This window comes from Parus major, chromosome 6, assembly GCF_001522545.3.
Source record: "Parus major isolate Abel chromosome 6, Parus_major1.1, whole genome shotgun sequence".
NCBI classification, from domain to species: domain Eukaryota; kingdom Metazoa; phylum Chordata; class Aves; order Passeriformes; family Paridae; genus Parus; species Parus major.
The window spans coordinates 391,033-406,768 of NC_031775.1; the positions used below are offsets into that span (position 1 = coordinate 391,033).

Sequence of the window (15,736 nt, forward strand, 5' to 3'; positions counted from 1 at the left end):
CTACAGTAAACTGAAAATCCCAACTTCAACACTGCACCCTGCCAAGAAACAAAACCAGTACAGAATTAGATAAAATCACAATTTTCCCAGCAGCAATATTACTAATTATAAATAAAGGTATCATTAAACATTCATGTCCCATTAGCACAATGAAATCTAAGAGAATGGGGATGACAGGGGATTATAACCTTAACATATTGTTCATGACCTGGTTTATAAGTGCTCACTACCTACACTGAAGTGCTTAGCAGGGTTTCAGTTTCAATTCTTCCTAACTTTTGGTAACACAAGCACAGATACTTTCTGGTTTGTGTTGCTTTGTTCCTTTTCATGAGTGTTTACTACCATTTAATCATTCCCTGCACACTAACCCATTCTTTTTTTAACTCTATCATCATGTGCATTAGAAAATAAAGTACAATGCTACATGGAAGAAACAAAATTGGAAGAGAAATGGCTGTTAAGTACTTTTACCTGAATTACTGCAATGTCACATCCCATAAAAAGAAATCACATGCCAGTAGCACAGAAGCATCACTTGTGTTCTTGCACCCTACTTTGGCATTTATCCTTTTGTACTGTATTCCCCCCTTCACACCTCAGCTTTAGGCAATCTTTCACTAATCCTAGTTCTCCATGTCATATAATCACATGGTTTATCTGCATCCTATTCCTGTTTCAGTATGGCAAACCCACTGCTGTGTTAGCAGCTCAGTGAGACAGTGTCTGCCCCAAGTTTACAGCTGATACATTAGGGTAAGATAGCACAGCATTTAATTAAGAACTGTATTCACTGTTACTACATACATAAAATTGCCACTAAATGGTAATAGTCACACAGTATTAACTTGACAACATGATGGACAACAATTAATTCTACTGAGTAACATGACTTCATATCTCTGGGGCTGAATCCACTTTGCTGTTAGAGATCTAACGTAATTCACACGAAGCAAAGGCCCACATTTCAATGCTATTCATTACCTTTAGAGAGGCTAAATATACATTTAAAACCCCTTTCCTGAATGCCAGGGTTGAAAGGAGACAGTTGCTCAGAATACACAGTGTGTTTAAGCCAGCCTGAAACCCAGCCTCCATGCCAGGAACCAGGGGAGCCTGGAACAGCAACCGAGAGCGAAACGCCAGCGAGGGGACAGCCACACAGGGAGGGCAGGTCTAACTTCTCCTGCAGCACAGTCCCTCTCCCCACAAAAAGGGCTCAGTTCCTCTTCATGCCTTTGTTCTTCCCTGAAAGCTGCTTAATTGTCGAAAATAACTCCTATCAAAGCTATTCACTCGTCGTTTGAAAGAATCCTAAAATATCAGACATGGCAGCAGCCAGCAGGGAACCCGCAAGCCTTCCCTGCTGGAGATCCAGCACCAGCTGTTGTGGGACAGCAGCTCCCTTTCTCCTTCCCTCTCTGGGCTGACACCAGGGAGGGTTTTTCTCTGGGTTCTCCCCTCAGCAGCACCCTTCAGCTCCTCAGTCTGCTGCTGCCACACCAGGCACGGACAGCTGAATCCCTGCAGACACTGCTGCTGCCCCAGCCATCCTCTCCCAGTTCTTTCATCTTCCCAACCTCGTCTCCTCCCCAGAGCCCTCTATCCCCCACAAGTGAAAGCAGCAAGTAAACAAAAGGCCCTTCAGCACATCATCGGGGCTGAAATCAATCTGCAAGAATGTCCCACAATTTTTTTCCCAAACTTGTACATAAAATAGACTCCTTACTGTAGCTGGGAAGAAAACATCATTTGCAGGTTGGTTTTTCAGCACATTAAACTGCCAGGAACGTGACAGAAGTAGTATGAAATTTGGGGTAAAAAAAATCCACTACTAAGTAATTCCTAGGGTAAGGATTTCAGATATTTGGTGAGGACATAGCATATAAAACATTTTATTTAAGATTTACAAAATCTGTTATTGTTTCCAGATAACATAAGGTTAAAAAATAAAATCCCATCATTTAAAGCCTACAAAAATCTAGAAGCTTAGAATATTTTCACGCAAGCATTCTCATTTATGGTACATAATCACACGTGCTTTTACAACCACTGAAAATAAAACATTCCTTCCATGACTTGAAACCAGCTCTTTTTCGAGCATACAAGAGACACCATAAATTGGATTAAAGCAAACCTACACAACTTTGGAACCCATATGTCAAACTTACAAAGTTTAAGAAAGTTAGTTCTCTGAGGACTAGAACTCCAATACATTATAAAACTTTTTCCATGTGAGCCATTTATGGGAAAAGACACTAAAGAACAATTTTCAAGCTGACATAAAAAGAAAAACATGGAATGAGGTTCATTTCTGGTGCTATTCCACTCAGTTACACCACGGGTCAACTTGTCCCATGATCTGTAGAAATACTGTCATGATTCATCACAGTAAAAAAAAAAAAAAACCACCAAAAACTTATTTAATTAAAGCATCAAATACACTAGACAAACTAGGAAACAACTGTCAGAAATATTTCAAATTGAAAGTATAATTTCCACCAGCATTAAATACATTCAATCATCTTAAACGCCTTTTGATCTTACGTTCTCAGAGCAAATTTATTTTGTCAAATTACCCTAAGATGCAAACAAGAAGGAGCTATTATAACGCCAATATTACCTCCATCAAGCAGATTAACTTGCTAATTATTAAATTACACATCTGGCCTGCCAGGTATTCTCAGCTGGCAACAAGTTCTAATTAGCTATTTGGAAGTGCTCGGGGTGGTAGCCGAACAGCCGCTGCGCGTAAGGATCGCCGCTGGCCGCGGGTTTCTGCGCCGGGCGCTGGTGGAAGCTGTCGGCGTGGAAGTGCTCACAGTGCAGGCTAATCCACTCTCGCTCAGTACTGTACCTCTCAGCTTCGGCAAGGATCCTGGTCAGAGCCATGATGTAGCTCAGAGCCATCTGCAGGGTCTCATACTTGGAGAGTTTCTTGTCCTGCCCCCACTGCGGAACCACCTTCCTCAAGCGGTCGAAGGCCGTGTTGAGTCCCTGCATCCGTCTCCTCTCGCGGGCGTTGGCAGCCAGTCTCCTCTTGGCAGCGTTCTCCATCCTTTCCGAGCTGCACTTCACAGCGCAGCCCCCTCCGCTCCTGCACGCCGTGTCTGACCCCACAGCCGAGTCCAGCTGGCCGGATTGACAGGTTTTCATGTTTGATGCAGCTTCACTTCCACACACACACACACACAAAGATCACCTAGCAAAAATTCGCTGTCTAAAAAGCGGTAAGGAAAGCACTCATGGAATAGTCTTCGTACCTCTGGAATCTGTTTCCTGATATCAATTATGGAGTATTTTTCTTGGCTTCTAAAAAAATAATAAATAAAAGTTCTTCTGGTTCTTCTGGAAATTGTTTCTTATTGTTGAAAGAAAGAATGAAGCATTTTTGATGTCTTATGCTTTCATTCTTTTAATTTCTTTAATCTCAAAGAGAGAGAGAAAACAGTGAAATCTCCATTCTCAAAATGTACGTTACTGAAGAAAACGCTCCGTTTAATCCAAGAAGGATCTCACTGGATTAAAGGCACAACAACTCCAAGTGGCTGTTTCAAATGAGAGAAGTTCTGATTCAGTTTAGGAGAGTATTCTGCGATGGTGAAGGCTTGTGATCTAAAGATGTAACTTCCTAAGAGAGATCTCTTTTTTCCTTGGCCTCTGCCGGCCAGCAACGATTGTGTCGAGGACAAGACGAGGCTTTATAGAAACGGCAAAAGCTAAACAGGTGGTAGCAGGTGGGTGGGCGGCACGCTGCTGCCATCCCAGCACCTTCCCACCCTGGGAACTACAGGGGGAAAAAAAAGCCAAACAGTAAAATCCCAACATTACAGCCTTCATCTGGTGAGAAGTCTTCCAAAGCCATTCTGTCCAGCCCTAACAACTTGCCATCTGGAGTAGTGTCTGGCTGGCCCCACAAGACTCTGGGCAGTTAAGCAAAAGATCCTTTCAATGGATAATCTGTTGCAACTCAGGGGAAAAAAAAAATCTCTGTGCATTGTAGTATTTGTACATTAAAACATGTGAAAATTCTGCCTAACTATTGAGGATAGAGGAAGTAACTGTGTTAATGAAACAGGAGAAAGAGCTAAAATATACATGGCCAAGAATACCACTGTTTTGTACATATGGCACCAAAAGAAGTAAACTCAAATTATTAGAAACCCTCTGGCATTCACAATTTTAATATTGTATAAAGTACACGACATTGTGACCAGAGTAGTATCCTGAGAAAAAAAAGGATATATAAGGATAATAAATTTGCCTGTCAGCAAACTCCAAGTCATTAAAACAATTTAAATATATTTAAACAGTTAAAATATAGCTATAGGTTTATCTAATCAGTGCAAAAATACTTAGATGGGTTATGATAGCTATACACAAAAACATGTAAGAATACAAATCACCTGAAAACTGCCCCTTTTTAATGCAGCCTATTCAAGTATATATGTGTATTTTATGTGAATGAAAGGTGTCTTTTTAGTAACATCTCTAAATAAGTGACAAGAATAAAAGAGGATGTGAAAAACAAAACTTCTTGCTGGCAGCAAGGGATCAATTCTGCTACCAGCTGTAATGACAGAAAAGCCACAATATACACACACCCATGCCTCATAATTAAAACATCTTTCTTTTACTGTACTTGTATTATTAAAATCATAACTACATAAGCTTACAAGGAAATATCAATTAATTGTTTTGTGATGTACGGGAAAGGAAAAAAAAACCCTGCCACATAATAATTTATTATCTGTATTGATTTCAAACTTAATTAAACTGTTACCAGCATTCATAAATTAGCAACTTTTTTCATTAGAGACTGAATACTGTATATTTATTTAGAACTATAGCTCAATTGTTTTCATTATGACTCCAAAACTTGGTGTAGTTGTAAACAGCTGATTAATCCCCAGCAGAAGCAATGACAATGAAATGAGGTTGAATAATCCAAAAACAATAGGATGCAATTGAACACTAATGGACTCCAGCATGACAGATGTTGGACGTCGGCTGTTACGCCCAGTTGCTCTGCTCTTAATATTCCACATCCTAATGATCATGAACGGAGATGATAGTTGGGGTAGGGAGTCTCCATTATTCCATTATCAAAATGTATGCCGCTTCTTCAATTTTTAAAGAAGTGCAACTTCATCACGTTTCATTAGAAATGTTCGACTGGGCTAGCTGTGTGCGCTGACCTGTTCTCCCAAACATAACGAGCCACTGCTAAAACGCCACTTTCTGACAGACAACTTCTGATTATCTGTGTGAGAACAGCTCCCTTCCAAAACCCACAGAAACATATGCCTTTCCCAAAAGGATCAGCAATTAGAACTTGTGAGATTTCTGGTTCTGAAGATGCTCCATGGGAAGAACCGCATGTGTGGTAGAAAAGAAAATCCACATCTGATTTCATGCTATTGCTAAAGCCCATTTTAGTGCTACTGCAGCCTTCTAACCCAAATAAGTCTGTTAGTTAAACCCTTTGTCTCTGCCAACGAATGTCAAATGATTTTTCATGTAAAAGGCACCAGAGAATTAAGGTGTTCTGTAAGTTAATAAATACTGTGTGTTCTCATGAAATAGCTATTACACAATTCAGGTAATTAATCACTCTTCATCTTAAGACTGCTGTTAATGTCATGCCATAAATACAGAAAGCTCTCCTTTAAAATAAAGAACTGTATTTTTTCACTTGGCAGCAGCTTTCTTTTTTAACTCAGTATGTCCTGCCAGTACAAATTACAATGAAGACTTCAAATACATTGAAAATCACAGTGCTTCAGAAACTTTGTATTTTACTTCACTAACACAGGACACAGCAGTGCTGTTAATTTGCCCTTCCTAATTGATTCACCACCATTATCATGCTTTGACTAACATACCACTGTAATCTCAAGAGAGAAGCTGTGATTTATCTCTCCTGCTGAACACACTCTAACTTCAGCTTAAATGATTTACTATCAAATCACAGGACAGATCCATTTAGACTACTAACAAACTAATAACAGGATTTTTCTAGCTCATAGGCAAAGCTAAAAAATGCTGGCTGATCAAAACACCTGCTTTTCAGCACTTAAAATTTTGTAAAGCTCCTGCTTTATGAAAGTGAAATATAAAACGTATCAAGGTCTTATCCACACCAATCTGGTTCATTTGCACAGCCCCCTTGCACAGCTTTATGATAATGTTACCTCAAAGTAAAAAATTATCTGCTTTATTGCTCAGTCAATAAGAGAAAGGGTACCAGTTGGAATTTCCACAGGTTTCCTTCACTTGGTCTGATTTCCTCTATATTTCAGCTTTTCTCAATTAATGCTTACATAATCTTATTCCCTTCTCCCTTTATTTTTAATAATTTCTCATATATATTACTATTCAAAATACTTTATAAATTATCATCAATATTTTTATTATGTATATATATTTTAAAAGCCATTACTATATCCTGATGTGATAAACTGCTGTGGTGCTAAAACCTTTTCTTAAATCCTAACTTATATTAGTTTCATGGGGTTTGCACATCAACCATTTCTCAAAAAATTCCCTTTTACTCTTTTTTTTCTCACAAAATAATCTCAAGCCAGAAAAAACCACAGAATCACCACAAAGAAGTTCTGTGTCTACCCAGTTGCTCAAATTTCAATCTTTGATTCTCTAACTGTGCAGGTACCAATTTAGTGCTATTCCATGGTCCTTGCAGCATTATTCCTGAGTCACATTTTAATCATTAAACAGTATCATTAACCAAAGTATTATGTTTCCCACAGAGAAACACGAGAGACAGATAAGAATGCTGTTTCAGTCCTAAACCAGATTATTTTAGCAACTTCAAATCACCACCAATATTAGGAAATAAATAAAGGAAAGATTCAATCCATAAAAGAAATTAGCTAGTTTCAGGATTTATGACTACATACATAAACTCATTTCAATTGTCTGCTAGGTATCCAGGTTAAAAACTCAGATGCAATTAGTGCAGCACCCACTAAGAGATGAATGGCTTTCACCTTTACTACTATGAAAAATACAGTCTAATTACTTTTTTTGGGGATTGACTGGGGCCAGATACTGAATTTAAAATGAAATAAAAGCAATATTTCTGGTTAAAGTCTACTCCCTCTCTACTTTGTCTACCTGTATTTATAAAAACATATCCAAGCAAGGTATCAAAACAAGAATCTTACCTGTCTCTTCTAGCCAGAACTATTTCCTCTCAGGTAGAGCCTTTCTAAAAGCCTCAAGACTCCTCACCACTGTCGTTTTCAGTGAGCAAAGCAGGACTGGCATGCTGCACGCTGCCTAATTAAGAGCAGGTGGGTAACTACCAAAATATGACCATCCTTAAGGGCCCAATTTCTTGTAACATTTGGCTCAGATCACAAGACAGGCTAGAAATCCATGGTGTGCAGAATCACTTCTTTTCCTGCCTTGCCTATTTGCATTGTTTTCCCTGTCAGAGCTGCAGGACTATCCCAAAGCAACAATTCACTAGAGAATGTTGTACCCTGAAGGGACACTCACTAACTAATACTGGAAATGGAATAACAATCTACAGCTGCAGGAGGAGTTTGCATTCATTTCACCTGGGGCTTCCCACCCTTTCCTATAAAGTGCTTAGGACTCTTCACTCTCCTCTTCAGTCTCTCTGGGCTGAGCTCTTCTTTCTAGCAGCTCAGGTAAGTATCCCAAATACTCTTCAGGCTCTACCTGCTGTACTGTCCTCAATTCACCCATTTCTCTTCTGTTCCACATTATCCTTCTCACCTCCCTCAGGTGAGGCTCAAAAACAGAGCTTGCCTCAGTGATCCTGCACAGAACAACCTTTAAACGTAACTTTGTTCCAAAGCATGCCTTTACAACAGGAAGTCAGAAACCTCTTAAAAAACCAAAAAGGAGAGAGGAGTCCTTTCACCACGTTACTAGAGGAACGTATCTTGAACATTTAACTGTTTCTCACCTATGTTATATGTTGAATTTGGTTACATTATGTACCTTGGTACAAACACAGATCATGAAAGCAGTTTCCACCTAGAATGATACTGCAACCCTCTGCACCACTAGAGCAGCAAAAAACCTCTGACATATTACAAAGCTAGTGAATTATCCAAGTATCATATAAATCTCAAGTGCTTAAAAATACAATTTTCTATCAAGGTCAACTGCACCTGCTTAGCAATTTGCAAAAGCTGTCCTGATGTTTTTCACAAGGGAACCTCCAGACACACCACACCAGGGCACACACAGCGACCTGGCACAATGTTCACTGCTCCAGCAGAACTGTGCAAGGAAGCTTGGCTGCTGCAGCACTACAGCTGTGGGGGAGCTTTGTTCCACCAAGTCTGGGTGAAATCCTGACTCTCTGTTCATCTATCACCTGGGAATTAACTTGATCAGCAATATCTGCAGTAACACAAATTTTAAGAGTTAGTTAAAAATACTTGTTAAGTGTTACATAGGCATTCGGATACAGGCAAGAGCAGAATCCATTCATTTAAGATGTAATTCAGTTTCTTTAAGCACCTTTTATTTTCCTATCTACTCAGTTTCAATGAGACAAGAGTCTTCCAGAGAAGACCTTTCCTTACTATATAGCTTGAGGCTTATTAGAATTATGCAAAAAGCACTATGCATACTCTGCACCATGAAGCAGATGGGGGGAGGAATCTACTTTATCCTCCTGATTCCAGACAGGAATTACTGTTATGATCTCTGATAGATGTTTTCCTAACCTGTTCTAGAAAACCTCTAACAGGGTAATTAGCAGCACCAGTACTAAGTTATTATCTTTTCACAGATCAGATATCTCAGGATTAGAAAGATGAAGTAGATGTCAGGACTTACTTCATCAGCTGATTTGACCACATTTCCTCACAGCAGAAGGAATTATAAACTTGGGACTCTTGGGTTCAGTGCCAGATTCTGGAGAGAGCAATTTTCCAGAGGTTTTTTACCTCTCAGTCCTGAGGATCTTATCTTAGTCCTTCTCTCTCTTGTGGCCCCTCCCCTTTTTTAACTTTTTCAGGTGTCTCTGATTCAATCATCACCCTGCCCATTCCTCACACCTGTGCATCACAGTCACCTCTGTAAAATACAAGGGGATCTTTGAGGTGACAGGGATGGGAATTCCCATGTTTACCCCCTGTTCCAACTAACTTCCAAATACAATTGGTTGGTCCTTTTAGCCTCCAACCACAGATGTTTGTTCCAAATGGATTCTGCAAAGACAGCAACAGCCAAAGCCCAACTATTTATGAACCTGCCTGTGTGAACTGGGATGTGTGCACTTGTTTTTAGAACTTTATAAATGTAGCTAAATTTAATGAGATTTTTGTCACTGAAGCAACACCAATGCTACAAATGAAACAAAACAAAAAATCCCAAGATTGCTGCAGGGAGTGCATGAACCGAAATATTTTAATAGGAAATCAGCTGTGTTCTTCCTTAATCAACAGACATGGTCAGCCAGCCTCAAGCAGAGGGAATGATTTGCTATTACACTGCCCCTGCTGACAGGTCAGCCTTTTGCTGGATCAGGTGGTGTTATGGCTTTCCTGTCCCTAGGAGCTGCTTCCTCCCAAACACCAGCGTGGAAGACAACACAGCAGACATAGATTGAGCTGGTTCCCCACACCAACCTTGTGGAAAAAACAATCTTTCTTACCCTGTAGTAAGTTACTCTTAAATTACCTATTTGCCATGACATCAGAAGCACAAGAAACACATTAACATAATCCAAATACTAAAAAACCCCCTCAATTTAATTGGTTCTACATTCAAAAATAAAAAATACCAAGACCATTAATGAGTTAGCCTTTATTTTTTTTTCTATTTCCTTTGGAACTGTGTAGAAAGCCTACAATAAGTCCTAAAAATAGCAAATGAATGGGTAACTATGCTGAGAGACAGTATGGAAATTCATCATGGAACAAAATTACTTCCCTAGAAGACTCTCCCCAGCTGTTTAAGACCACCAAATATCAAGATGTGAAAACACAACCCCTTTTTATTTTCTGATAACCCTTCTTCTCTTAATATCTGGGGATTGTATTCCTGATACACAGGAGAACTAAGCCTGTTCATAGAGTATCTACAAACTTCAGTACTGGCAATGAACTGACCTAACCACAACCTATGGAAGAGAGAGATGTTACAGGAGTGGAGCTTTCTGTTTACTCTTGAGGGGAGAAAACCTAGCAGAGAAAGGGAGATATAAAAAGTATGTCATGGTATTGAGGGGAGATAAGCTCCCACTGAGTTTCCCAAAAACCTCATCAGAAAAAATCTTATTTATAATCAAGAAAATAAAAAACCTGCTTGCACATGCAGATTCTGGTCAAGCAAAGAGTTTGGTATTCTTCAAAAGTAGGGAAAAAACTGCAGCATTTTATTACTGAATTACATCCCATTTTAATATTCAAAGTTTGTAACTGTGAAAAAAATTCTAACTGAAAAAAAAAAATACGCTCCCTGAGTAAAAGCACCATTTCTCTCCCCAGACATGAACAGCTCATCCACCTCAGTTCTAGCAAGGTTTTTTCCCCTCATCTGCCAACTGTCCAAGGGACAGGACCAATGAGAGCCACTCTGAACACTCAGCTTTTGATTCCTTCCACCAAGAACATTGATTTTCTCAATTCTTTCCTACACTGAAAAGTCACTATTGAATATCCTCTACCAAGAAGCATAAAGACCTCAGACTGGAGCTGACATCTTCCCTGTACCTGTTGCCACAAAACCCAAGGAGACATGGAAATATGAGTGATGATTCTCAGGACACTGGGACTTGTGTAGCTTCTACAACATAAAGACTTTGCAACCTCCTTCACTCCAAATACAGAAATAATCAATGTGCAGAACGATACAAGGTAGTTTAAGGATGAAAATGAGTGCTGAAATTGTTGCAAACAGAAATACTTCTGGACAAGTAGACAAAAAAAAAAAAGCCAGTAGAGAATGGTCCCCTTTTTGAGAAGCAGAAAAGTAGACAAGGAAGAAGCTCTGTGTGGGATAAAATGTAGTATCTAATGCCATGAACCTCTAAAGACCTGAGTATATTTAATATTCAGCCCTAAGTAATCTCACTGCATTGAATTGTTGGAGTCTGAGACACAGTGTGTGCACTTGTTTCTGATACCTAACTCTGAAACCCAGGAGAACACTAAATTTCATACAATATGAAATTTATGAGCATGTTTTCATGGTGATCCATGAAAACAACTGTTAAAGTTAGATAGAAAAGCTAAAAGTGTGAGTGTGTAGATTAGAGTTTTCTTAAGTCACTGGGTGGAAAACTTGGAGTTTAAAACAGTTTAGAAAGTAGAAGACAAGATGAAGGATTTAGAGTGTTGTTTCTTTTCCTTCTTTCTTCTTCATGTTCTTCTAGAGGTTTTTGGGTAACAGTAGGTGATTGGATAGAAAATGTCACAGTATAGCACACAGGAGATGGGTCATTGGGTCATTAAGAGAAATAATTTACGTGTCTATTGTTAACTGGGTAAGAATGAGTATAAAGATAAAAGAACTGTGTGGTTTGGGGCCATTTTGAGCTTTCAAAGCCGAAGTGAGCCACAAGGCCATTTTGTACCATCAGAAAGAAATGAGCCAGGTTGTAGTGAATTAAACTTGTGCAGAAAGTCTGGAGACACCTGCCAAGTTCTGTGATAACATCCTAATAAACAGGAGAAACAAGATCCTAACGAGCTTTGGAGTTTTCTTCTGACCCAGAGAAGTGTGATAAGCAGGACTCCCCGTGAGGAAATATTCCCAAGGAGCTCAGCTCAGAGAAGCTGAGAAATCCAGGAGTGAAACAAAGTACAGAAGAAGTGCAGCAGAATCAAGAAAGAGAAAAAAACCCACAAAATATAATTTTAAAAAAGTTACATGAATGGCAGTCTGCTTACAATATTAGACACCAGCACCTGGAATTTCAGGGAAAAGAGAAAAGTGGTGAAAGGCAGTGGGGAAAAACAAGGGCCACAAGATGAGATATAGGCAGAGATACAGGCAGGAATAGAACGTGACAGTAACAAAACATGGGGAGGTTTCAAGCAGACTGAGCTGCAACAGTTTACAGTGGCAGGAACACAAAGTACTTAAGATTAGGAACTGCTTTTGGTTTTTTTAGTATGTTTATATTTTTTGGTTTATTTCTTCTCAAGCCCTGAGTTGTAACATGGAGAAGAGAATGTGATGCACCTTGGAAATGAATTACAGTTATACAGCTGGTTCCTAGCCAATTAGGAAGAAGACTCTCAAAACTCCTCATCTCCCAAAAACATAATTAATGCTACAGTTAATGTTGCTTGCTTAAAACAAAATCGTGTCTAGATTGTGCCATAATTTATTGACTAATAAAAATACAAGAAGGAACAATGAAGAGAGTGATGCCAAAGGATGCTGTGAGCTTTTTATGAAATCATTTTTCACTTCAAAAGGAGTTATTTTCTTGTGTAAACAGGCATAAAATTACTACCCAGTGCCCTGCTTCTCATTGATTTCTATTTGGCACAGTTTGCCAGATGCTGTTTGGTCTCTGAGTGCTGCCTTGACCTCCACTGGTGAGTGGCCCCTTTCTGCTTGGTGGCTCAGCATTTTCCCAGCAGGGAGGTCCCACCCCTCTCATAGTTCAGTTGCAACTTTTGCTGAAGGCTCAGAGGTTCCCCATATGTTGTAGTGGAGGGGCCAGCCTGGCTGGAATTAACTCAGGAGTGGCGTCCAGCTTTGTGGCTGGAGCTGGCCCAGAGGAGATTATAAATGTCCCAAAACTAATTAAATATTTTGTCTCCTGCTGGTAAACAAAAGCCAATGAGGGCAAAAATACGAAATGCCTGATTTAACTAGGATCTGTAAGTAGCTTGACAACAGCAACCCTGAAGTCAGTGATGCATGATTTAAAAGCCCCTAATGGGTCAAAGCTGTTACACAAATGAGACTTTTGTCGATTATCCTTCACTTTATATATTTGCAGAACTGTTACATAAATGTATTTCCTATCAGTTTTCAGAGCACTTCACACGAGCATTTCTGGGCTAACAGACATGAAGTCCAGATTATTTCCTTGGAAGCTTTCTTAACTTTCACTTTTGCACTGAAGAAATACAGAAATAACCACCAAGGAAATACAAATAGGAAGTGACAGCATTTTCAGTAACATTTTCAAGGATCTGAACTGTCAAGTGTTGCTTCATAAAAATGAGAGAGAAGAATTCTCTCAGTTAATAACAGATCCAGTAAATTTTTTTCAATTCCATTTTCTCAGCTAAGTGCCTTCTTCCAGGCACATCTATTTAAATATATATATATATAAAATACATATAGAATATATATAATCAGTTAAATTATTTAAATGCAGGATAATATATATTTAATCAGTTAAATTATTTAAATAATGGCTCAAACACTTGGATATGTATAATTCAGATTTCATGTATTCAGTTGTGTAAATCAAAAATCCGCTCTCATGGCATTTTAAATATTGTATGTCCATAAAGGTATACTATATTTTAAAATACACTGCTGCATACTCAGTTTCTTTTCTCTAAGAAATATGTAAGAATTGTCACATAAATATTCCATGACAAGGTTTTAGAAGGTTAAGTGACGAAAAGTCTCACAAAAATCCCATTATTAAAGAAAATGAGAATTCTAATTTGATGTTTTGTACGCTGATTTCCCATTCATGCTTAACTTCACTAGTTCCTGTAATCCTCCTGCAGCTAGAGGGAATAATCCAGTATCCAAAGGTAAAAACAGCTGTAAGGTTTGCTTGTTCAGGACCCCAGTGCATAATGCTGTGAACTAGAAAGTGACTTAGTAATGAAAGCAGAGCATTCACCTCATCTGGGGGGACATGAATTCAATATTTATATTTTCCATAAGCCCAGTTTTACATGCTTTTTCTAAAAAAAACCTTTACAGTAAGGTTACCCTTATCTGCTGAAAGTTGAAACTTACTCAAAAAGGATCAAGTATAGGAGGAAAAGAAAAGGAAACCTTAAAACTAATTGTATAAATATATATATATATGTATATACACACACATATATAAAATATAGAAAATATATATATATAGATCTTCATTTTTACTGTACTTTACCATTTGATTTTTCCATTATAATTTAACTGTTATGCAAATGAAGCAACCCTCAGTCACTTTAAGTAACAGTTTATACTAAGGGCTGATGTTGTAATTACTGCTTTCCAAATTAAGGAGGAACTCTTGTAGCCCTCTTGCTCTGTGCCCTGCCCAGACAGCTGAGTGCCCACGCACACACTCGTATTCCACATCTGCTCTTTTGTCTGGACGGACAGCAGGACGCCACAGAGGTTTCCCCATCAAAAGAAAGGCAATTCTAAAAGATTAAGATGTTCTAGTTAGGCACATGGTAACATTTGATGTTTCGGATTTTCGGCTCTCCCGAGTGTCACATCCGCGAGCTCTGACGGATTGGATGTGACGGGTTTGTTCTAAAAGCTACCAGGAAAGGCAGTTGTGAATAAAGAAACACTTAATGTCGTGCCTGCTGATAGATAATGCTGCCTCAGAATGCACAAAGGACAAGGTTTCCCACCAGGTACAATAGAATAAAGTGGTAATCCTTGGCTAGGAGAGCAAAAATCTCACTGCACTCCATGCACAAAGCACTGAATATTTGGTATCAAAAAGCTTGGTGTTTGTTTATTTTTTTCCTGTGAAGCTAATTGTTTAATTCTGTATTATTTCAGGATTTCAAGAGTCTTGAAAGTCAGCATTCTATCTCCAGATTTCAGTGGAGTTTTCTTCTGAATTCTACAAACTCGAGGATGGGAAAGTCAATTATTCTCTCAGTGCAACTTAATTATTCTCACTGTGGAAATTTCAAATTGAGAGTTCTAATAATTTTGTTTACAGCAATATTTTCATCCACTGCTGTTACACAAGTTTCCTTCTTCCAAAATAAATCACACTAACATTATTTAATTGTGTACACTGTGGTTTATGTCATCAACTACTCATGGACTTTAATTCCCACAAAAAATGCAGGAGGGCAGCTCTATTTCTGTCACAGCTGGCCTCGTGTAAGTAAGAAGACAGAAGATGAGAAGTAAGAAGATAGGTATTACTTTTTTTTTCTTACAATTTAGAAAAAGAAGTCTGAGCACAGTAATAATTATACTTGTGTAATTCAGACTCCCTAAAAACTGTGCCTCTGATAAAAGCACTATTGGTTTGAAGAATTAGAGATGCTTTTAAAGTCAAAAACTAGGAAAATTTTTAAGGAATATGGGTGACAAAAAGGGGAACGTTTGACTGACAGGGGACAGGAGCTTGTCTCTGTTTTTTCAGCAAGGCTGTTTTCCAGACAGGCTGTTCAAGTTTTGTCCCCCAAAGCAAAAAGGTCTCCATACATTGCTCAATATTATAAAAAATACCAGGCCCAGCCGGAAGAAACATGTAAAAAAATTTCTGCTAGTTAAGAAATGACTGGCAGAATCAGTGTCAGGTCTCACCAAAACAACTGAGGAGAGGAAATAAACACAGAGAATTTATGACACATCAAACTTTTCCTCAGCTGGCAGGAAAGGCTAACAGAAGCAATGAATTCATACTATACTCTTCTAAGGATCAAGATCCCACTTTCTTTTTGTCCATCTCAAAATCCTAGAGCATAGCACAACTTAATCCACATTCCCAATCAGCTGGGAATGTAGCAAAGACTGCACCTCCTAAAGTACAGCTCCCTCTGGAGCCCTT

The 15,736-nt window shown here is 38.8% G+C and overlaps 1 protein-coding gene across 1 annotated transcript; it reads right to left on the minus strand.

Annotated features, from left to right (window-relative positions):
• Positions 1-1,931: 1,931 nt before the first annotated feature.
• ATOH7 (atonal bHLH transcription factor 7) lies at positions 1,932-8,076 on the minus strand. The gene has a single exon (XM_015632435.2). The coding sequence runs from the start codon at positions 3,154-3,156 to the stop codon at positions 2,701-2,703; it is 456 nt and encodes a 151-aa protein (XP_015487921.1). The 5' UTR covers positions 3,157-8,076; the 3' UTR covers positions 1,932-2,700.
• Positions 8,077-15,736: the final 7,660 nt, after the last annotated feature.

Excerpts from the sequence above, each read along its gene's own strand:
- ATOH7 (XM_015632435.2), bottom strand. The coding sequence starts at position 3,156 with ATGAAAACCTGTCAATCCGGCCAGCTGGACTCGGCTGTGGGGTCAGAC.